Source organism: Crinia signifera, chromosome 7, assembly GCF_055691185.1.
Source record: "Crinia signifera chromosome 7, ASM5569118v1, whole genome shotgun sequence".
Classification (NCBI taxonomy): Eukaryota; Metazoa; Chordata; class Amphibia; order Anura; family Myobatrachidae; genus Crinia; species Crinia signifera.
In genome coordinates, this window is record NC_139223.1 from 190,966,039 (window position 1) to 190,991,396 (window position 25,358).

The 25,358-nt window shown below is 42.2% G+C and overlaps 1 protein-coding gene across 2 annotated transcripts in view; it reads left to right on the forward strand.

Annotated features, from left to right (window-relative positions):
- LNPK (lunapark, ER junction formation factor) overlaps window positions 1–25,358 on the forward strand; it is a 72,613-nt gene that overhangs the window by 24,948 nt on the left and 22,307 nt on the right. For both annotated transcript variants that reach the window (XM_083154729.1, XM_083154730.1), the window contains exons 2-8: window positions 2,585–2,662; window positions 4,899–4,940; window positions 9,689–9,876; window positions 9,998–10,056; window positions 11,658–11,698; window positions 17,826–17,906; window positions 18,436–18,487. In XM_083154729.1, the coding sequence (XP_083010855.1) occupies window positions 2,636–2,662; window positions 4,899–4,940; window positions 9,689–9,876; window positions 9,998–10,056; window positions 11,658–11,698; window positions 17,826–17,906; window positions 18,436–18,487 (490 nt within the window). In that variant the 5' untranslated portion in view covers window positions 2,585–2,635. The remainder of the gene's footprint in view (window positions 1–2,584; window positions 2,663–4,898; window positions 4,941–9,688; window positions 9,877–9,997; window positions 10,057–11,657; window positions 11,699–17,825; window positions 17,907–18,435; window positions 18,488–25,358) is intronic.

Below are 25,358 nucleotides of genomic sequence, written 5' to 3' on the forward strand. Positions count from 1 at the left end.
GACGACGGATGCCAGCTTGAGAGGTTGGGGAGCTGTGACCCAAGGTTATACTTTTCAGGGCCGTTGGTCTGTCCAGGAGGCCAAGTTATCGATCAACATTCTGGAGCTCAGGGCCATCAGGTTGGCACTCCTCCAGGCCCAGGACCTGCTCAAGGGTCTGCCAATAATGATCCAGTCCGACAATGCGACCGCGGTTGCTTATATAAACCGTCAGGGCGGGACGAAGAGCAGGGCAGCAATGAAGGAGGTTCGTCCAATTTTGCAATGGGCAGAAGCTTCTGCGTCAAATCTCACAGCAGTCTTCCTGCCGGGAGTGGAGAACTGGCAGGCGGATTACCTAAGTCGCCAGGATTTCCATCCAGGAGAATGGACCCTAAATCCGGAGGTTTTCCAGCTCATCACGCGGCGCTGGGGGACGCCTTAGATCGACTTGATGGCGTCCAGACTGAATCACCAACTTCCTCTTTACTGTGCCAGATCGAGAGATCCGGGAGCCTGGGCAGTGGATGCATTCTCGATTCACTGGAATTTCGACCTCATCTACATCTTTCCTCCGTTTCCCTTGTTAGCACAGGTACTCAAACGGATAAAAAGAGGGTCAGCTTCAGCGATATTAATAGCCCCAGATTGGCCGAGAAGGGCTTGGTATTCGGACTTGAAGCTTCTTCAGGCCGATGTTCCGTGGCGTCTTCCTCTCAGGGAGGATCTGTTGCAGCAAGGACCGTTCGACTACCCAGGCTTGACGCAGCTACGTTTGACGGCGTGGCTGTTGAAGCCGACCTGTTAAAAAGGCGGGGTGTTCCAGTGACAGTAATTCCCACCATGCTCAGGGCTAGGAAGGAGGTAACTTCCAAGCATTATCACCGTATTTGGAAATCTTATGTGGCATGGTGTCAGAGGAAGAAGGTGGAGAGAGCGGTTTTTCAGCTACCTCGCCTTTTGGAATTTCTTCAGGCAGGGCTGGATAAGGGCCTTCGGTTAGGTTCTATTAAGGTCCAAATTTCCGCCTTGTCTGTATTTTTCAACAGAAAATTGGCACTCATTTCGGAGGTGCAGACCTTTTTGAAGGGAGCTTTACGGTTGCAGTCTCCATATGTTCCTCCGACTGAGCCTTGGGATTTGGGGCTCCTGTTGGAGTTTCTCAAATCTGAGTCTTTTGAACCGCTGGATTCAGTAGACTTGAAATGGTTAACATGGAAGACTCTGATGCTCTTGGCATTGGCGTCAGCCAGGAGAGTGTCAGAGCTGGGGGCTCTGCTTTGCCGTCCTCCATTTTTGGTTTTTCACAGAGACCGTGCAGAGCTAAGGACTAATCCTAAATTCCTTCCCAAGGTAGTCTCTTCCTTTCACGTGAACCAGCCGATCGTGGTTCCGGCCTTGTCTGGGTCTTCTGAAAGTTTGGATGTTGTAAGAGCTTTACGCATCTATGTGGATAGGACTGCTTCTTTTCGGAAGACGGAATCTTTATTTGTTTTGTTTGGGGCAGAAAAGAAGGGTTGGCCAGCGTCGAAGCAGACTCTGGCCAGGTGGTTGTGCCTTACTATTAAGGAGGCGTATGCAAAAGCATGCATTCAGGTTCCTCCGAATGTTTCTGCCCATTCTACCAGATCGGTCAGTACTTCCTGGGCGGCTGCCAGGGGAGTATCACTGACTCAGGTTTGTAGAGCCGCCACATGGGTGGGCTCCAACACCTTTGCTAGGTTTTACAAGTTTGATAGGTTTGCCAGGGAAGATTCTTCCTTTGGCAGAGCTGTCTTACAGGATCCTCAGCGCTCGCCCTCCCGGGTGTAGTGGCTTTGGTATCATCTCATACGTCAGTACTGCAGTGTCCCCTGCTGCGGTAGGAGAAATAAGGAATTTGGTACTTACCGATAATTCCCTTTCTCCGAGGCAGCAGGGGACACTGCACGCCCGCCCAGCGCTTTGGTTCTTTTTTAGCAGTACCGTTCCTGCCATGATTGTTTGGGGGTCCTGCTAGTTCTGTATTTTGACAGATTGAATTATTTATCTGTATTGTTTGGTTTCATGAATGCAGGTCTGTTGGTTGAAGGGTTTACCTAATATTCTTTGTTTACAGTCTGTGGTTCTACTTTGCCTGTCCCCTTCCTCTCTCGGTCACGTTTTTTAAGACTGGTGTCTGGAGGGAGATAGAGGGGGGAGGAGCCAGCCACAGACGAAATTTTCACTTAAGTGCCGACTCCTCCTATGCACCCACTCTATCTCATACGTCAGTACTGCAGTGTCCCCTGCTGCCTCGGAGAAAGGGAATTATCGGTAAGTACCAAATTCCTTATTTTTCACAACATTTTTTTTTATTTTTTTTTATTTGACTGGTTATAACAAATGTGAGTGGGGTTGGCATTTTTAGTGGATATTTTGCACATTGCTCACAGATGTTGGCACTCAGAGGTAATATATATATTGTATGGTCAAATCTTAGCTGATCAATAAGTGCTTTCTGTTCTTTTTTTTTTTAACCTGAAACTACAACATATGCAAATGTGGACAGTAAACTCCAGTTTCAGTTGTGTTTTGTATTAATCAGATTTCAGCTATAGTGATTCCCCCTTATTTTTCTATTTAGGTTGCTGTTTATTTTACTGATCGAAGCAATCGTTTTGGTTTCAGCTTCATAATGGGTTCACTCCTTTCCAGGTGGAAGGTAAGTACATCTGTACAATTAATAGCTAACCTCTTCCTTACCAGCCTATCTGCCTATTATAGACCTGTATATGCAAAGACTTCCGCTGCTCGGAATCTGTATTTCACTGATAAATTCAGTAATGCTACAGAGCTGATCAACTCCAGAACGTTCAATTGCGATAGAAGGCTTATATAGGCTCCCCAAAAAGCTTTGTAACTGGAGATTTAATTTGTTTGTGTTGTGAATGTGCTTCTATGAATTATCTATTATTTAGTCCAACAGCCTTCAAACTATAATGTCCATTTGGTTCATACATGATTAACATTTAAGTCCATTAAGTTGCACAAATACTGAATAAAATATGAAGTCAACTATTTAAAGAACGTATTATCCTAGAAACATAGGGCAGATTTCAGCATTAGAGCGAATTAAATGCGGAACAATTTTTACTTTGGTAAAAACAGTACTATATTTCAGCAGGGACTCCATTCCTGAGCCTCTTTTTGCATATGCCATCATCAGGGCCCAGGTTCCGGACTCTGTCATGGGCCAAAATGTACTTTGGGGAAAAAAATATTTTTTGAGTGCCTATTTTTCTAAAATATATATCTCTATCCACAATAGTGTTAAATAACGCCCTAGTATTACCGATATAACCTTCTAATTAAGGAATGCCTTTCCCTGATAATATAAACAAGGATATTTATAAATATTAAAATACAATACAATAAATGTAGGCATTTTTACAGTGGTTCTTTGTAGCCAGAATAAATCGTTGATACAGTTGAAACATGTATCCGACTCGTTTCGTCCCACATGGAGACTTCATCAGGGGTGTTGTAAGTTACAAGAATCTCTTATGTTCTTTTTTTATTTTATTATTTAAGATCTCACGGATCTAAATGAACAGAGACTCTCAAAAGATATAGGATAAACCATACACTGGACGTTTATCTTTAAAAAATGGCGATCTTACATCAAATATTGTGTGCTGATTCATTTTCCTCAATGTAAAGGTACCTGATAAGTACCTTTTTCAAATGACAGATTATCCGATTATCTTGAATAATTTACACAAGAGATGAGGACAACCATTCCTGGCTCCCTGTGAACATGTGTCCTCCTCAGTGTGCTGGCTGCAAAGTATCAGGAGACTTTTTTTTTTCTGCTACATCCACAGAAAATTAGTACTGGGTAAAAAACAATGTTGCACTGTAGATGGTTCTCAAACTTCTTGGTAAACCAACTGGAGCAGCCCAAAACATTTGTCTTCTGCACTGCAGCTTCTGATGACTCGGAACAAAAACCATACTGTATATCTTGTGCTTGATTTGTGGGAGCGTGAAGAAATCGCCTGAGGCCAGGTCTGGACTACACAATGTATAACCAAGCTCCTAATTGCATTCATAGGCCTGAAATCCACCGTTTCCTGGACTTGTGGACAGGTGCATTGTCATGATGGAGCATTAGTACTTGCAGCAGGCATTGGCTGGTGTACCAGTCCCAAAGTGACGGTATGAAACCTGGCCATCAAGTTGCAGAACCAAGTCATCCGTGTCTCCTTCTGTTTTCTAGTTGATAGGGCACCCAGTGTGCAGAAACCTTTCTGAGGCCAAGATTTTTGTTTAGTAGTAGATGGGTCCTGATGAGATGCCCATCTCCTTCTATAACTGGTCCATGGTCACCCTGGGGTTCAACTGCTTCTCTTTTACTGAAGTAACTAGTCTATCCTCACCAACTACACCAGTTCTACGTTCCACTGGCCATTGTTTGAGTTCAGTAACACAATATAAGGTCTTTTCCAGAAGCAATTAATCTGTTTTGAATGCATGTATAGGATATAACACCTGATTAAACATCTGTAACTCCTGTACACAAAGATAGGTGTTCCTGATCATCATTGTCGGAATACACAGAATAGAACAGGAATCCAGTTTAGGAGCATGCCTATCTATTAAAATAGCACGGCTTGTGTGCACCTCACGAAAAAAAATACATGTTCAAAAATGAAAGTATAACTAATACTACAGTAGCCTACTCCACACTTTGTTGTGCATTGATAACATTTTAATATTAAATCCTTTTTTTTTATTTTACGATGATCTGGGCACAGAATCCTGTTCAGATTGCACTGGTAACACTTTTCAGCAGTTATGTCTTAACTAGTAAACTGTTGATAATTTGTTATAGTAAAATCTACACTAACGGTTTTTTACATACATTTTTTTTTTTTTGTTTCTTTGACAATTTACAGGCGAAGCCTTCCACTGTCGAAGTTTTGGAGAAAATGGAAAAGGTATTACAAACTTATCAAATTCACTCAAAATTTAAGCACCCACCTGTAATTATGGTTTTTAAAAAAAAATAAAAGAATCGCTCTTGGTGGGTTTGGACCCATGTCCTAAAAAATGTCTTTTATATTGGTTAAAGTAGTGTGCAAATATACTGTATGATCTTCTAATAGTGCATGGTATTTCCTAGATTAATACAGATCAAGGTCCAGCAATGAAAAGAGGCATTCATATAGGTACTCCAAATAAAATAAGCTCTTTTAATGAAATGACTGACAATCCATCTGTCATTTTGATGTTCCATCTGTTCAAAGGTATTGTTATCTTGTATAGATGTATTCACCCAAGTATCTTTTTATGGTGTACCATCTTTTTGTTTTAGGAAGACATGTGCTTAACATGTATCATAAGACAGTGAAAAAAGTCTTTGTGGTTATGCAATTCTCCACTGCTATTCCTGACAGGGGAAATAGCGGCGGGGCCCTATTCAATGCTCTCTTTACCAACAGCATTGAAGAGCTGTCGGGCCCGTTCTTCTCATAACGGCCATGGATTGTTGCAATCCTGGCCGTAGATCGACAATCCACGGCCCATATTCGCGGACACGTCCCCTTTTCCCCAATTGGCATTGAATCCCGTCTGCCTATTTGCTGTCGGGCAAACTGCAAATGGGCCTCGATCATGGCTGTCTGGAGAGATCGACAGCCGTGATCACGATTGCATACCCCCTTAGTGTAAACCAATCTCAAAAGAAGGTATAGAATGGACTTCTGCTAAATAGATGTGAGACAAAAGCCTCCCTTGCCGGGGCTGCAGTCTTAAATTGCATTGTACAATACATGAACTAAATCTCCACTATTTATATTTGTTAGTTAATATAGTGAGTGCGGCGCCCCTGTGATTTCTATTAAAACAATGTGGTCACAAACCGTATTGCACCCCAAATCTAGGAATGGTGAGTGCTGTGCATTAGTGTATGTATGTATATTATGGTGTGTGTATATCATTATTTATTTTTTTTAACTTCTCTACAGTATAGGTGCTCATGATTCAGTCGTCATTTTGTATTTATTTATTAAAATAATTATTTTACACTTATTAAGGATTTGGAAGATTATATCTACTATTTTACGTTTCCATATTTGGTTTTTCTAATTTGAGAATGTCTAAGGCATTGCTTTCATAGAAACCAATTTTGCCACATTTAAGATATCTGCTTTTATATCATACACTTGGTTCATTTTTCCAAGTCGATTATTAATTCAAATAATGCTACTTCTTTTTGCCCGTCTATTCCTTATATTCAGGGGTGATATAACATCCTTGGTTTCATATTCAAAATTAAAGGGGACATTTGAACATATAAGATGCCTATTGTGACATACAGTTTATCTATACTAATTTGTATATATCTTTATTGGCTTCGTTAAATTAATTTCAAATTATTCCTGTTTTTCCCACATTAATTAAGATGACCACGGTAAGTGTAAATCCATGGTGTTTCATATCCTCATCACAGCCAATAATGCCACTTTAGTTTGCCCACTTATGCATCTGGCAGATCTGATGTATTTTCCAGAACACAATATGTGGGAACTTCCTTGTATACTAGTTAAGGCCATTAAGTATGACACATTATGGTGTGGAACCACAGGCAGGACTATGTGCACATGATTAGCAGGTCCGGGGGACATCCATGCATAAGGGAAGGTGGGTCTGATGTCATTTTGCACTCTTGTTTTTGTATATAATTTATTACCTATGAATACTGTAAATGTGACTTCCTAGGCTTTACAGGCCTGCTGCAGGGGTTAGCAGATAGTGAACAGTTTAAAAAGCCATGCAGTCTTGTCCACTGAGTGGAGGAGTTCATGGCCTAAACCAGATTCTTTCACATGCAGGGGGATGGACAGGAAGTGTGAGGTACTTAGGACAAAGGACATGCTGTTGGAGAGTGTAAGATGAATGGAGATGGAGGGCAGCCAGTTCTGGGACCGTGGACTGGCGAAAGTGGGTACCACGGTCCCTGGCCTTATTGAGAGAGAGATCGCAGTGTGAGGGCAGCAGAATGCAGGGATTAGTGGAAAAAAGAAGGGGGATCCCCACCTTTAGGGGTACCCTAGAAGAATGAGAGGTGTAAGTGTCAGGAGAGCATGATCTGGGTGAGTAAACCACTCGCTTGTAAACCACGCAGCGTGCAAAAGACCCCCATTGAGAAGTCCATGAGAAATCCCATTTAGAAAGATTGACCAAAAAGAGTCCCAGTTTGTGGCTGCCGCATTAGCGGTCCCAGAATACACTGGTATGTTATGTACTGCTGTCCCATCATTGTTCATGTTCCAGGAAGGATTTGCTGGATTGATGTAGTCTGATGTAATCTATGCGAATGTTGGGCTGGAGGAGAAGAACAATGAATGAATGTTCTTTCCGTGAAAACCCTGTCTGAATTGTAAATAAACTGCTTGCTGTTTGCGATGAGGTCTGGCGTACTATTCTTACTTCACTGCCATACCCAGCACTAGCCGGGTGTCACATATATACACTGTTCTACACAAGTTCAGTGCAGCTAGAAGTTGTCCGTCATACCATTAATGAGTTTAAACCCAACATGTTTAAAACACATGTTTTATGTTAATTTGTGTTTATAAAGGACTTGGGTTAGTCAGAGCTGGTTTAAACATCACGACCCATGCACCTCCTCTTCCCCTTGAAGTAGACTATGTAATGGTCGAAACATTCCTTTATTTACTAGCACAACATGAGGACAGGGCTGATAATCCTGCCTGTTGGTGTACTAGGGTTGTAGCATCTATAGTCTCTGCTGCTGTTAAAGCTTTTGGGGGAAATTTACTAAAGGAAATTTGTAAAAAAAAATTAGTTGTATTTGTATCCAGAAATACACTTATTTTTGACATCTTCTATCACGAAAATACGGCAATTCGTATTGATAGCGAATACGAATTGCCGTATTTTCGGGATAGTAAATGTAAAAAAAAAGTGTATTTCTGGATACAAATACACCTATTTTTTACAAATTTCCTTTAGTAAATTTTCCTCTTTGTCTCAACTATTAGGCAGGAGTCTGTTCTATATGTGTCTTTTGAGAAGTTCCACTTTTAAAAAAACAATTTGTTCGATTTCACCCATTAAAGGTTTTCAGCTATGATTTATTTTTTGTTTTTCGTATAAGTTGGGGCACCATAAAGTCACTTTGGCGAAAACATCAATACATGCAGACTGTTTTACCAATACCTTTTTAAATGTATGGAACATTAGGAGGACTGAGAAGGTTTTTTTTTGGAAGTACTAAATATAAAGTATACCTGATTTAAGTCTGATAATTTGAATAGTAAACTTGAATCTGTGCAGTAGGGGGAAGTGGCTCAAATGTTCAATTATTATTGCATTGTAGGACATTTAGATTGCGTCTGTCGCTGCATTTGTAATTCGCTCTAAATCTATGCTTTGGAGAACTTTAAAGCGTCATTATTATAAACCAAATATCTTCTAGCACAGAGAGGGGCTTTTATCACTGAATTTCTGAAGGGCTCGTCATGATAGTATAGGCCAAGCCAGGCCAGGCCTGGCCAACTTATAGTTCTCCAGCTTAGCTATAAGGGAATGCTAAAACTGTGGGAGGGCATGCTGGGATGTGTAGTTTTACAAAAGTTGTAGAGCTACAGGTTGGCTAGGCCTGGTTTAGGCAGTAATATCCATCGTTTTATAATACAGAGCATAACCCCAGAATTAACATGGAGGGAACATCCTGTGGGCGCATAAGTTATTTTGTTTTTTGTTTGTTCATTGCTGTTGATGGTTTGTCATTTTTCCTCTGATCTGCATTAATTTGTTTTAAATTTACATCTATCCGGTATTATTTCAGTACATTGGCTTCACTGATGTTGTTACTTTTTTTTTTTTTCCATATAAAAATTGATTGCGATGATTATTTACATGGTTAAATAGAGAAATTCTGCTCTCCTGATCAGGTAAAGGGCACAAAGTCCTTTCAGTGCCAAGTAAATTTGTCTAAATTGGTGTGAAAATTGACAAGCAAACATTTTTTGTCATCATAATGACCTGTAATGTTTACTTTTTAGTTATTTTACACAACATTTTTTTATTTGAATTTGTATAACATTTTTAGCGTGTATTTTGCACATCACAGATGTTGCCACTCAAAGGGTTAAAGAAACTCTAAGTTTAAATCACAAGTTGCCTTCTAGAAAGGCATTACTGATAGCGTGTTTGCTTGCGGCAAAGTCTCAAGCATGAAAACCATTATTAAACCAATAATCTACTATTTCGAATGTTTGTGAATTTTTTAAATAATACTTTTGAAGTTTAAAACATGACAAGGGGAGTTCTGTTTTGATTCTTGTCGGTGCCAACCATCAGCCTCATGAGGAATGGTATTTTTGGACCTTACTAGAGGCTTCTTTTTTTTTTTTCTTAATCTGGATTTTAGTTTTTGTAGCTGTATTAAACGTTTATGTTTGGCTGCTACGTATTTGTGCGTCGCCTCAGCCTTTCCCTTTCAGGCTGCTCTTCTCTTTATTACTTTGGCATACAGATCAAGCCGGGGTGCAGATGGCCTGTTTTCTGGCCTCCTTACACAGCTATTGGTTTTAGTGGCCCTTTATGAGTGTGGGATTATTTGTACGAGTTTATTCTGGACATTCCGTTTGATTTATTTGAATATTTTATGATGTTGGTTACCCCAGAGTCTACATTTACTAATGTCTCCTTGTAGGAAATCCAGTCTTTAGAAGAGTTCCAGGATAAAAATCAGAAGCTGCGGAAGACTTGGATTAGAAGACTTGTTTTCCATTCCCTAATTATTTACCTCATCACGTGTGTCGGTGTTTACCTGTGGTACCTTCCAGATGGATTAACGGGAAGACTCCTCGCTGTTGCTCTGTTTCTGCTTTTCCCAGTATTGTGAGTTGTTAGAGTGCGATTTTTTTTTTTTTTTTCATTGTAACAGATTTACCTAGAATGCAATATATAGTTTTTATATTTTTAACATTTCCCTCCTTTCCCCCAACTCCATTTTACACAGAATATGGTTCGTTAGAAAGCTGCTAATTGTATGGTTCTCCAAACGAACAGAGAGAAATAGTAAGTTGTCTTTTTTAGTTCCTCCTTGTAATTGTCAACCATAGTATGTATGTATGTATGTATGTATGTATGTACTTAATAATAATAAAAATGATAGAGAATAAAAATACTTTTTTTTTAAAAATATGCCGTGATAATACATAGCTCTTTCGCATCAGTATTCAATGTGAAATATCGCTGTGTGCAGCGAATCCTGTTTAGAATTCGCTGCACACTCGCTGTGTTCCGGAGGCTCTCCCTGTATTCAATGTCGGAGGGGCGAGCTGCCCCTCGCGGCGAATCTTAACCCCTGCAGCGGATGCTCATCCGCTGCAGGGAGCCGTGGGACGGTGGCAGGCAGGGAGATGGAAGTCTCCCTGCCTGCCCCAGAACGTATGTGGGGGGGAGGTGGGCTCCCCGGGACCCAGGCAGCACAAGCTACCCCCCCAGAGCCAGCAGGGGACTGGGTATATTCACTGCTCCCGATCAGGCATATGTAAAGATTAGGTGCAGTGAATATATGAATATCTAATGAGCGGCTCGGCTCCCGGCCCCCTGCTGGCTGCTATGTGTAAAAATAAATATATACGACCCTTTCATACCCCCACTATCCACGTCGGCGTGGAGTTAAGAATAGAAAGTGTTGCGAGCGCAGCGAGCCACCGAGCCCAAAGCATGGCGAGCGGACGCGGATACCTGTGAAGTCCGCGAGGGGACACGGATACCTGTGAAGGTATCCGCGGGGCTCGCCACGCTTCGGGCTCGCTGCGCTCGCCACACTTTCTATTCTCAACTCCACGCCGACGTGGATAGTGGGGGTATGAAAAGGTCGTAGGACGTGTACCGCCGCCCCTCGCGGGCTCGCTGCGGGTTGGCGTTGATAGTGGGGGTGGTACAGTGTGAAAAATGACATTTGGGGTGCGATGGGAGCCGTGATAGTATACATATGGCATGCGATGGGAGCAGAGTATTACATATGGCATGCGATGGGAGCCGTGATAGTATACAAGTACCTGAATGTGTGTGCATGATGTACATGTGGTACAGAATATACATTGTCCGCTCCGCTAGGGCAGGGGCTGATGTGAATATTCTTTGTACAGCGCTGAAGAATACGTAGCTCTATTGATCTGAGAGCCCCCAGTTCCTATGCAACTCTGCGTATAATTTACGCATCCCTTTTTTTTTTGTTGTTGATGAAAATGCATCTTAATTGCAACCAGGATTCACAAGGAGTCTATGCAGATTAGTTGGACATATGACACTTGTATATTGTGTATGACTGAGTCTGTATACAGAGCAGAAGACAACTTGTATTGGGAAAAACTACTGCTGCTACCTTGTAGCACTTCGTGTTCAGATTCAGAGACTGTCGCACCCAGATATACAATTGCCATAGCATTAATCAGCAGAGTCTCTTTGTGCATCCTAGTCAAAAAAAGGGCAAATATGCCAGATGCTATAAGATTCTCCCTTGACTTTGTGTGTAACTTGGTGTAGCTTCAACAAAGATATGAGGGTACCTCTAAAAGTAACATTTTTTTGTGTGTTCTATATTAAAAAAGGTTTTGAAGTACCTTTCCTATTTATATTTTAATTCTGTTTGTTGTATGTAATTACAGATGAGGCACTAGAAGACTTAAAAGCACAGAAGAAAAAAATTGTGAGTAGACTGTTTATGGTTTCCCAGACCCATGTAAAACTGAATTATCCTCCTCCCCCCACTGAACATTGCATCGTTGGGGCAGGTTGACTTCTGTTATTAAATTTACATCACTGTGTAAAACAGTCTATTTCCTATTTCATACTTGCACTATGCTTACCTTTGTCAGACTCCTATAGATTGATGGTTCTTAAACTTAGTCCTCAGCGCACACAGGGGTCAGAGGACAGTTTTAGAAGCTGAGCGGTAGAACTTTTTGATATTAAAATCAAAACTAGTGGTTTTAATAACTGGAATTTCAAGGTCTAGCTGGGACTGTTTGAGCTACTAAACAGTCTAACTACAGCTATGGGCGCCTTGTTTACACAGTCATTTTGCTAAATGGTAAAACTCCACAAACTCCATGTCTAATTGAAAATGAGTGGAAACTTTAGATCTTTTTTGAGATTTTTCATTTTCCCAAGAAATTTTGAGTGCAATAATTTCAAATCTAGTTTAAAACAGATGGTGCTGTCTCACTGCTAAAAAAAAATATAAAGGGGACACTTAAAACAACACAATGTAACTCCAAGTCAATCACACTTCTGTGAAATCAAACCATCCACTTAGGAAGCAACACTGATTGACAATCAATTTCACATGCTGTTGTGCAAATGGAATAGACAACAGGTGGATATTATAGGCAATTAGCAAGACACCCCCAACAAAGTAGTTGTTCTGCAGGTGGTGACCACAGACCACTTTTGAAAACTGGCGGTGCTTTCACTCTAGTGGTAGCCTGAGACGGACTCTACAACCCACACGAGTGGCTAAGGTAGTGCAGCTCATCCAGGATGGCACATCAATTCGAGCTGTGGCAAGAAGGTTTGATGTGTCTGTCAGCGTAGTGTCCAGAGCAGGCCAGGAGACAGGCCAGTACATCAGGAGATGCGGAGGAGGCCGTGGGAGGGCAACAACCCAGCAGCAGGACTGGTACCTCCGACTTTGTACAAGGAGGAAAAGGAGGACCACTACCAGATCCCTGCAAAGTGACCTCCAGCAGGCCACAAATGCGCAAGTCTACTCAAACGGTCAGAAGCAGACTCTATGAGGGCCCGACGTCCACAGGTGGGGGTTGTGCTTACAGCCTAACACCATGCAGGACATTTCGCATTTGCCAGAGAACACCAAGATGGACAAATGTGCCACTGGAACCCTGTGCACTTCAGATGAAAGCAGGTTCACACTGAGCACGTGACAGACATGATGCCAAGGAGAATGTTCTGCTGCCTGTAACATCCTCCAGCATGACCGGGTCAGTGGGTCAGCACAGCCCTCCATTTGCTCACCAGAGGTAGCCTGACTGCCATTAGGTACCAAGATGAGATCCTCAGAACCCTTGTGAGACCATATGCTGGTGCGGTTGCCCTGGGTTCCTCCTAATGCAAGACAATGCTAGACCTCATGTGACTGGAGTGTGTCAGTAGTTCCTGCAAGATGAAGGCATTGATGCTATGGACTGGCCCGCCCGTTCCCTGGACCTGAATCCAATTGAGCACATCTGGGACATCCTCTCTCGCTCCATCCACCAACGCCACATTGCACCACAGACTGTCCAGGAGTTGGCTGATGCTTTAGTCCAGGTCTGGGAGGAGATCCCTCAGGAGACCATCCGCCGCCTCTTCAGGAGCATGCCCAAGCATTGTAGGGAGGTCATACAGGCACGTGGAGGCCACACACACTACTGAGCCTCATTTTGACTTGTTTTAAGGACATTGCATAAAAGTTGGATCGGTCTGTAATGACTTTTTCCACTTTGACTCCAAATCCAGACCTCCATGGGTTAATAAATTAGATTTCCATTGGTGATTTTTGTGGTCCGCACATTCAGATATGTAAAGACAAAGTATTTAATAAGAATATTTCATTCAGATCATTAGTGTTCCCTTTATTTTTTTTAGATATGTATATATGTGTGTGTGTGTGTGTGTGTGTGTGTATATGTATGTTACAAATCTTACTACTAATTGTACTATTTTATTGTCTTGCGGTGTGGGCCTAGCTGATGAGTGGCTACTTGGGAGGTGGTTACTATAAATACTGCATTCTGTGCATGTTATACAGCAATCTATTGAATGCTAGACTACAGTGATCAATCTAAGCATCTAGTTGCCATCCTTTGCCCAATAAAAACAAGTCTTTAACATCCACCACCCTCCTAACCAGTAGAGTTACATTGTATCAGTAATTACTGCTTTAAGCACATTTATATTCTTGGGACCAGTGTCTGTTGGCCAACATTCTACATAAGTATAATTGAACGATGTTTGATAACTCTTGAATGCTTTAACTAATCATCTTCAAACTTTGCACAGTTCCTTATCTTGAGGGCCGATATAAGTATATAAGTTTGAAGATGGGTTTAATTGGAGGAATTCTTAAGGGTGCTGTCATAAGGGTCCATGCTATTTCTGTTGTTTTTCATGCATTGTGGTCTGTGGTTGAAAAGCTCCTGACTTTCGGAATACAAAACAATAAACGGACTCCCTTACGTAGACCCTTAAAGGCCTATAAGGGTCCGTTAAATGGAAAACTTTTAACTTTACAAAACGTTTGACAAACTAAAATTAATAAGCGACTCATCGGCAGAGTGGTCTTTGAATCAAACACTGTAGATATCGTTGTGAGATCGATCCCCAGTCAGTTATTTTTTTTCTCTTGATGGTACTCTTTACCTAGATGGGCGCCCGTCGTGGTGATCGCGGGTACATTTATGTGTGGCCGCGACGCGATGCCCGCGATTTCCCATTGAAACCCATGTTAAACATGGAAATCTTGTCGGTCGCGTCGCGGCCGGCCATAAATGTACCCGCGATGCCCGCGACGCGATGCTCCCGATTTGCCATAGGAATCAATGTTAAAAGGCCCGATGGACACGATTTTACTGTTAAATGCCTCAATGGACCCGATTTGGCCATAGGAATCAATGTTAAATGGGCCACAGAGCCCAAATAAGCACAATTAACCCTTAAATGTCCCCCCAAATTTTTAACGCCACCCCACGATCCACGCCAACCCGAAGCGTGGCGAGCGCAGCGAGCCCGCGAGGGGCGGCGGTACGCGTCCTCCGACCTTTTCATGCCCTACTATCCACTAGGGCGTGGAGTGAGAATAGAATAGTGTGGCGAGCCACCGAGCCCGAAGCGTGGCGAGCGCACGCGGATACCTTCACAGGTAGACGCGTCCCCTCGCGGGCTTCACAGGTGTCCGTGGCGACGCGGACACCTGTGAAGCCCGCGAGGGGACGCGTCTACCTGTGAAGGTATCCGCGTCCCCTCGCTGCGCTCGCCACGCTTCGGGCTCGGTGGCTCGCTGCGCTCGCCACACTATTCTATTCTCACTCCACGCCCTAGTGGATAGTAGGGCATGAAAAGGTCGGAGGACGTGTACCGCCGCCCCTCGCGGGCTCGCTGCGCTCGCCACGCTTCGGGTTGGCGTGGATCGTGGGGTGGCGTTAAAAATTTGGGGGGACATTTAAGGGTTAATTGTGCCTATTTGGGCTCTGTAGCCCATTTAACATTGATTCCTATGGCCAAATCGCGGGCATTGAGGCATTTTACATGAAAATCGCGCTCAATCAGCCTTTTTAACATTGTTCCCTATGGGAAAATCGCGGTCATCGCGGGTAGCAGATTTTTATGTACCCGCGATTTACCCGCGATGACCGCGATTTTTACCCCCGACGCCCGCGATTTCAATCGCTGGCGCCCATCTAGGTAAAGAGTACCCTCTTTTATTGATTGATTGCTTATTTATTGAGAGTTTTCAGGATCTTCTGTGCCTGCTGCAGCAGCTTCTGCCCTTCTGTGGTTGGGAATGCAAGGTGGATAGCTGGGGACTTGCTCTGGCTGCTGCAGCAGCTTTTACCCTGCTGTGGTTGGAAGGGTAGGTGGAACAAGACGGGCCTTAGGACTAGTAACTTATATTTTACGGAAATGCATATTTTCGATGAGTAGAACTAGTGTAAATTCAGCATTGTTTGCTACAAAGGGGGTTTCACAGATCTCCTAAGCCTGTGAACTTTTTGCTTTAAATTTGTATCTATATAATTATTTTGAAGTGCGTTCAACTGACTCTTAACCTTTTTCTATAAACCCGCTGCCAATATTTTGCTTTTACACAAACACTTTATTTAGAGACTTGGGAGGGAAAGCTTCAAGCACAGCTATCTACTTAGCGCCTTGCAAAGCGAAATAAAGATTTTTTTTTTTTCCAGCCCTCTCTGAAAATGAAGCTTTAACCTTTTTAAGACAAGCCGGCAAGTTTAGAAATGTTTTCCTCTTATTGAGTTTTCACAGCATTTGGAGCAAGCTAATTGCTTCTGCTAATAAATAATCTACAATCGATGCTGACAGCAGTTAATTGGCACAGAGACTTTATTCAGCAAAGCGCTTGGCTAACGACCTTCTTTAAATTAATAGCATTAAATGGTACGAGGAAATAAATCTGAGGAATTGCCTGTCATTCGCTGTCATGTCTAATAACTTCCGATAATGATGGCTGATAGATTTTTGCAGATTCCATTATTGAAGTTGCTGCATGTAATTATTCTCCTCATTATATGTAAACAATTAGCAACATTTGGTGTTTCCTTGCAATAAAGCTGTTAAATACCAGCAATACATTTCTATCTATTTTTATTTTTTTTTAAATATTTTTTTTAAAGAACTGAAGTAACGGAAGATCTGGGAAAGAATAGTACTGCTCAGTGTTACATGCGATGGCTGTAGAGGAGGCATTAACTTCACCATTATTCAGCAGAAGCGATTAGAATTCAGTCTCAGGCCAGTTCTATGGAAATGCAGTGTTCTGTAATCACTGTAACCACCTGGAATATATTCATACAGTACACAGTTCTGAAATTTATTTGATCAAAAGTAAATGGGCACCATTTTTTCCCCTCCATGTATTCACAATATTAGAATATTCATTTCTGAAACTCCGTTCTACATTATCACCCAAAATAGTTTAATTGGGAAACGTTTCTGAATTAATGTATCGTGATCCGTGTCTAATAATAAAACTGGGCTCTCCTTTTATGGTACTTATTTGCCGATAACTAAATAAGATTATGATATTAGTGTGTGTGTGTGTGTGTGTGTTCGTGTGTTCAACAGCCGCTCACACTACAAGAAAGGGGTAAAAAAATAAGAATTTAATTTCCAAGGAGTCTCCAATAAATAACGGCATCCATAAATATTCAATGTCATCTTTGTTGATAAGCATCTTGCAAATTTAACTTTGTTTAGCAATGTAAATAAAAAAATATATATATTTTTTAATATAGGAGGGGTCATCAATATTTTGTTTGCGCAGCGGTTTTAACAGTTGAACAGAAAGTGTAGTAATATCTGACCATTTCATGTACTCTTTGCTCTATATATTCTCAATCATGACCTGGCTGTTGTAGGCCCTTGGCAGATTGTCCAGTGCGGTCTGTAAAATCACATCATTCTACCTTTTTTTTTTTTTTTTTTTTTTTTTTTTTTTTTTTAAATTGTAGTTTTGTGTTCTGGTAGTGAGTATTATCTTTTTTTTTTTTGGTAATACTAGTGATCTAACATTGTAAGGGGTGCATTCAATCTGACCTTCGGAATCCCGTGCTTTTTTCGTCTGATCCGACAGTATCTCCACAGTCTGAAATCAATGTTCTGAGTGTCGGAAAATCCGTGGATAGGCGAAACCACGGCCGTTTCAGACAAAACAGATTAGACTTTGATAAAAGTTGGATCTGACTCCCTTCAATGCCGTCATTAATGGCAGCATTGAATAGGTGAGTGCCCGTATGTCACCTGTGAGGAACTGGGTGAAGGGGAGATGGAGAATTACTATTCATTTTTCTGATTATATTGGATGGGCTCTTCTCATGGTGTAGAAATGTAACATGGAAATTCAACATTTCCCTTTAGGTATTTGCTGCATGTTGGTGAGAAAACCAGTTGTTGTTGTTGTTGTGGTACATGCGATGCAGTGATTCCGGGCCCTGCGCAACATCCTGACTCTATTCTTGTCGGTCTAACAAATAGCAATGTAGATTCAAATCCAGTTTTATTTTTGACACTTGCGTTTAATGTTCTTTGACTTGCAGCTTGAGGAAGTGAGGGAAAAAGAAACTTACAAGGCTGCCAAGCTGATCCTAGAAAGATTTGATCCGGACACAAAGATCAAGGTAAAGAATGGTATTGAAGAACTCTTATTATGGGTATTATGTATGAACAATGATGTGCTGGAACCCCAAGCAACTGACTTGCTATTTGCTTGTCGTAAGACCCTGCCACCACATTGGAATTTTGTGTGCTTAGAACATTGTGCTTGGTGCACTCTGTAATTTGCCTGTGAGAAGAGCATGTTATCCATCTCCAATCTGACGACTTGGCTCATAAACAGTCCGGCTGTCTTCAGGAGTCTCCTAGTCAGATTTCCTCTATACCTCGCAGCTGTTATTCTCAAACTGTGAGAAAGGGGGTCATAGAGGAGCCATGTGGTTTTTGTTTTTACTATGATTGTTACATCAAGGCACAAGTAAAAAAAAAAAAAAGGCAGCATAGAACCTAATGACAGATCCTGATTAAAGTCTACAGAAATCAAAGTTGGTTGCTTGGGGTTAATGCAATTTTTTTTTAAGTCGTTTGTAAATATCTCCTAGTTTTCGCGTGTTTTTCATATTTACCTTTTTTGTTTATCTTTCTCCCTCCAAGGAACTTGAACTTTCAGTTTCTGAAGCACCGAATACACCCAGACCTGGCCAAGGTACTGCATATTCTGAATTATTTATGACCTTTTTGATCTGTAAATATATTTTGGGTGGTAATCGTAACCCGCTATTGAGGTAGAATTCAAAGTATAACTGCATTATGTGTAATAGTTGTTTGGGTGGTATTTACAGGCGGCTGGCCGAGGTGTGTTTATTATATAGACCTTTTATTTTTTATGGTCATAAGCAGATTGGAGACGTCCATGTGGTTCTAATTTTCAACTCCACATGTGCATGACATCAATACGCATCTAAGGGATGTGTTGCCCCCATAACATGGGGATTACCAGTGTTTCTGTATGAGGACAGGAATTCCCTGAGACCTTTTCTTGTAGAGTATTTGGGAACAGGAAGTTCTAATAGTTGGGCTTTGGGGGAGGTGCGCAGCATTGGCTAGATGGCATTGAGTCTTTTTGGTTTGACGTGTTTGGGGTGTGTAACTGGGACTAATGTGAGCCATAGGGCCTTTAGGCTATGGGTATTTTAAGTGTTGCGGGGAAGTGTGGTTATGATCCAAGGTTCAGGAGGTAGACCACCTTCATGGGAAGAGAAGGATTGGAACATGAGGATATGCACTGAAACTGGAGGGATATGTTCATGGAAAAGGACTTCACAGAAAGGGTAGTGGCTAAGTGGAATAGCCTCCTCTCAGGTTGCTGAGGCCAAGACAGTAGAGCAGGCATGCCCAAATGTTGGCCCTCCAGCTGTTGTGAAACTACAAATCCCATCATGCCTTGCAACAGATTTACTATTAGGGAATGTTAAAACTATGGCAAGGCATGCTGGGATGTGTAGTTTCACAACAGCTGGAGGGCCACAGTTTGGACATGTTTGCAGTAGAGCAATTTAAACATGCTTGGGATGATATCCTTATCAAGAAGGAAGGATCAAAAAGGGTTGAGATTATACCTAAAGGATAAAAAAAGGGGGGGGGGGGGGGGGGGGCAGACTGATCTGCTATCAAATTCTATGTCTCAATGACCCAAACGCACATTGGAAGCACATTGGAAGCTTAGTCTATCTAATAAAAAAAAAAAAACCTCAGTTGAAAAGGGAGTGGAATAGTTTGAAGAGACATGGGCCTGATTCAGAGCTTTTCGACTGTGGGGGTCTGCCTATGTGCGAATGCCTTCGGCGAGCATCACACTTGCCGAGGCATTCGCACTGTGAGGGGGAAGGAGTTGATAGCAGGGTAATTACCAGCATTTTATTGGCGTCCCCATAAAAACACTGGGCTTTCTCCCTTAGAACGCTGGCGTGACGATGCCTGCTCGGGGTGGACGGCTGACATTCAGAGATCAGCGGCCACCTGAAGCATGGATTTACTTTTCAGAGTGAAGGCTACAAAATCATCCAATGGTCCGCAGCCTTCACATGATGTCTCTTCCATTCAGGCACATCCCTAGCATGGTAGCAAGGAGGGGTGGGGGGTGCGAACAGCCTGGCGGCGTTGACCTGAATCGGGCCCATAGGGTGGCATTCTGGGTAAAAGTCTACTACATATCTGTAAAGGTCAAGCTTTTCTAGTAGTAATAATTGTGTACAGGGGTGGAGTTTGTATCATGGGAAACCCGTAGAATTCCATTACTGTAGCACATATTCCGGAATGAGGAACCACTGCAGAAATGAACTACATGGAAACTCTTCTTACGATGGAGCTTTTGCTTAATTGTAAGCACAAGCTTGCGAGACGGATCTGCCACCTGTTCTGTAATGGCACGGGTACGGTATGAACACCTGTTTTTGAATCCTGACCGTGAAACCGCGCCTCCACTCTGGAAAGCCACCTTGAAAGGTGTTCTTATCAAGTATGCATGGGAATAAGTTACATGGGTACAGGTGGAGTCTACCATATCCCAAATTCTGAAATACTGACTTGTTTGAAAGGGTCGACTCAATGAAGGTCAACAGGGCTTAAGTCGACACCTGAAATAGATTGACATGGCTAAGGTCATCAGGGTTGGAGGGACGACATGAGTTTTACACTTTTTAAAATGTCTTTGTCCCGAATGTCGACCTAGTCGACATGGACACGTCTAAGTATGCTGCATCCTCGCACTCTCCATGCTTAGGGCATGTTGCCTCGATGCCTTTGGCACACTAATATATAGTCTCCCACCACACCATAGTAGATGGCACGGTATGAAATACCGCCTGTTGGCAAAAAAAAAAAACCCATGACAAACTCATGTTGACCTTATGCTTGCATCAACCTATTTCCAGTGTCAACCTAAGCCCTGTCGACTTTCATAGGGTCGGCCTAGTGACCTATCCCGTTTGAGAAAGGCTGGGATAGTGACCTCTTTTGCTTTCTGATGGTTCAGTGTACATAAACTTTGTTTAAAAATCATTTAATACAATATTTGTAATAGTTTTGAGCATTAGACTGTATATGAAACCTAATTTAATTTTCTATTTGTAAATAAACTTTGTATTATGCACAAAATTAACCTTCAGGCTATGTGTATAATGTGCAATGCAAACCCAAACCAATGCTTTGGGTGTTTAGACTTGAGTCCCATACTAAAGCTATCTCATCATGGTTTGCAAGTATTCCAAAGTATAGAAAAATCTGATATCCAAAATACTTGAGGTCCCATGTTGGATATTGGAGATGACACCTGTAATGTGAGGGTGATGCATACAATCCTGCTGTTCTAATTAGTCCAGCAATAGTACGTTTCCTAGCCAGTGCATCATTTATTTATTAACAGTTTCTTATATAGCGCACACATATTCTGCAGCGCTATACAGAGAACATTTGAACATTCACATCAGTCCCTGCCCCAGTGGAGCTTACAATCTATATTCCCTACCACATGTACACACACACACAGACATTCTAGGGGTAATTTGTTGGGAGCTAATTAGCCTACCAGTATATTTTGGATTGTGGGAGGAAACCGGAGCACCCGGAGGAAACCCACGCAAGTATGGGGAGAACATACAAACTCCGCACAGTTAGATCCCTAGTGCGTTTTACTTTACACACGTATAAGGAGTGCGCAGGAAAATGCACAATGCTGGGTTCCCATATGTACGAGTCGCATGATCACTGAACATCCCGCCACAGTTTATATTCAATCTTGCATGTAACGGAATGTGTCTCGAAAGTTTCTTGGACTATGTTACCATTGCATCTTCTACATTAGCTCACTGAACTACAATGTCTGTTCTTGTTGAATGAATTTAAGTTGGAGGTAATTTTCAACCATCGGATAGCAGATGGCAAGCCTTAGTAATCTGCATGCTAGTGCAAAAATGAGAGCGTATGGTGCGTCTGTATTGCATTGGCTGTTTTGGAACACTGTCTCTCTCCTGGCCCAATCTGTCTCCTAATTGACTGTAACACCCCCGTGCGCATTCAGAAAGGAATTTGCTTTTGTAAATCTTGCGTGCCGAAAATAGCATTTTGTTACACTGCCCAAAATATCTTCTAGCTTAAGTAGTTATGATTACATGTTTAAGTTATTTATTCGACAAACTTTATTTGTACATTTACATAGAGATTAGCAACAGAGCAAGGTTTCCTTTATCCTAATTATTTACAGTTGTGGCTAGGCAGCATTAAAAAGTATTTAATGTGTACATGGATGATGACACCGTTATAGTAGTGTACCTTTTTGGAAAAATCTGCGCTGGATGAGTGTTATATTTTATTTATAATGTTTCACAGCACTGTACTTTTGTTATACATTAGAACAATACACAGAACTAAACCAAACCGTCACTGAAGAACTAAAACAGAGCAAGGTAATATCTATTGAACAAGTTAAATCCCATACACACTAGAGAATTTTTTTGAGAAGATATTGCTTGAAAGGGTTTTTCTGAGCGATAACATTTAAAAAAAAAAGTTCAGTGTGTATGTTCAATTATCGTTAGTGAACCCCGCCTTCAACACTTCCCCAAAGGCCCCCCACGCCTGTTATCTGTGCAGCATTCTCCATGTTGACAAGATCGTCAACAAGGCACTATGCTGGCAGAGGGTGCCAGGTGACGCCAACTTTATCGTTTACCAATGTTTTCAATGTGTACGCACAATGTCTTATGGCCCGGACTTACCACCAATATCATTAATGTTATCCGCGGTATCGCCTAGTGTGTACGGGTCTATGATTATAAAACAAATCAGAAGATCCAATTGTTGTCCCAAAGCTCCTGCTTTCTTTTATTGTCATGTGATGGCCATTCATCTTCTGGTTAACTATTTGTGTATGGAGTGCTTGTTGGTTTCTGCGTTCTAAGGGCAGTATTCAATGAAAAAAATTTGATGTGCATGGCGAGCGATTTTTTCTCTCGCCATGCACTCGCCCTGTTCCGGAGGGCTCGCTGCCACTTCTGCTCCCTCTATTCAATGTGGTTAAGACTCGCCGCCACTCGCGGCGAGTCTTTACCCCTGCAGCGGACGAGTGGCAGGGAGCTGGCAGGGAGCCGTGGGACGGTGGTAGCCAGGGAGATTAAAGTCTCCCTGGCTGCCCCAGAACATATGTGGAGGGGAGGTGGGCTCCCCGGGACCCAGGCAGCACAAGCTGCCCCCCCCTATAGCCAGCGGGGGACCCAGTATTCACTGCACCCGATCGTGCATATGTAATGATCGGATGCAGTGAATATATGAATATCTAATGAGCGGCTCGAGAGCTCCGGATCCCTGCTGGCTGCTCTGTGTAAAAAAAAAATAATAATTAAAAAAATATTTTTTTTAAAATTAAATATATATTTATGTGCTATAAGCACATGAATAAAAATAACATGCCCCTTCACAGAAAAAGAATCCAGATTTTTTTGAATACTGCCCCATGTGGCAGTTCTCAGGTGTGCATGGAGATCTCAAAACTGCCCTATTTTACATGTTGTGGACATGTAGCTTTTAAGACCTGCTGTAGTTGCATATGGATCTTTAATATTGCCAATGCACTAGCCTTTTTTTTTTTTTTTTAACTGATTAAATTAGTTTTTGCTTCCTCTGTTCTTGGGTATATTTTTTGGCTTGATCTGCACAAACCGCACGATAGCCAACCTTTCATAATATTTTTCAGGGATACTTTGCCATCGAGCCACTGCGTCCATACAGGTAATGGGCAATATTGACTTGTTGGACCTCTGAGGGAAGTAAACCCACCATGCCTTGCTTGCCTTGTAATTGTCTACCTGCTCAGTAAATGTGGTTCTTAACCCTTTGCAGTCCAAATTTTTTTTTTTTTTTGCAATTCGAAAAGTCTGGTTTAAATTAATTGTAAGTTGTTATTGTTTTTTATTCAAAAATGGTCTACTTTGAATGTTGAACCATATTAATGTTATTTTAAAGTGGCTCACTATTGGATCTGCTACTAGTGCTAGGGCTGTTGATCCTGACTAGATGTTGGATCTGAAAGGGTTAAAATTTTTAGAAGTCTAGAGTTGGCAAGGGTGCTTGTAATTTTTTTTGTTTAGTGCCAGAGGCAAAAAGGGCATGGCCTAATTGAAAGGAACAAGGCCTTACTACGACCCCGTTTTTCATCACTCCATGGGCATGTCTAGCATCCCCAGAGACTAGGCTATCTGCACTACTGGCTCTTTACCTGTGACAGGAGCTGAGTGCTGCGGTAGAGTATTACACTGCACCATCTGACTCCTATCACTGCGGAAGGGTCGGCACTTTTTTTTTGAGGGTCTCTCTTTGGAAATTATTTAAACTCCTCCCCCCCATTTTTGGACTTTGTAGGAAAGGTTCAGTTTGGGATTTTTTTTTCTACCACTAATCTGGAGCTCCTATTTTTAAAACTAGAATATTTTATTACCTAGGTCCCATTTTCTAGGTTTTAGCATCCATTTTAAGATTTGTGTTCGTTTACTCTGATGAAAACCTAGTGTATGGATTTGGTGCATTTTTTTGCTAAATACGAAGGGGGGAAATCAGTTCGTCAAGGTAATTTTAACTGGTTGGTTAATACAGGAAATTACCTGATGAAAAGGGGGCTCTAGTTTGTATAGCCCCAGGCATTAAAGCCCCAGGCTACCACGTTTTTCACATGCATCTAATGGTAGTTTTATATGCTAGCATAGATTTTTGGGTACTTGTGTATTTTGTTGGTGCCCATCGCATCCCATAAGGCATGCGATGCGATATCGCGCGATACTGTACAATGTCATACAATTTTAAAATTGTATGACATTGTACATGGCATACAATGCCATACAATGTGATGCGATTAAACATTGTATAAGCACCCTAATGGGTGCTTACAATGTGAAATGCACCCCCACGCCACCCCCCCTCCCCACTATAAAAGTGAACCCAAAGCGTGGCGAGCGCAGCGGTACGCGTCCTCCGACCTTTTCATACCACCACTATCCACGTCGGCGTGGAGTTGAGAATAGAAAGTGTGGCGAGGGGACGCGGATACCTGTGAAGCCCGCGAGGGGACTCCGATACCTGTGAAGGTATCCGCGTCCCCTCGCGGGGCTCGCTGCACTCGCCACGCTTCGGGCTCGGTGGCTCGCTGCGCTCGCCACACTTTCTATTCTCAACTCCACGCCGACGTGGATAGTGGGGGGTATAAAAAGGTCGGAGGAGGCGTACCGCCGCCCCTCGCGGGCTCGCCACGCTTCGGGTTCACTTTTATAGGGGGGGGCGTGGGGGTGCATTTCACATTGTAAGCACCCATTAGGGTGCTTTAAAGCACCCTTTATGGTGCTTATACGATCTTTCATCGCATAGGGGGCAAAAATCGCATCGCATGCCATGCAATGAAAACATTGCACGATGCACATCGGGGGCGCCGCTATAATACACAAGTACCGATTTTTGTATATTTTAAAATAAGTGGGACAAATAAACAAGAGACTGAGGGGTAGATGTATGAAGCAGTGATAAGGGAGGAGAAG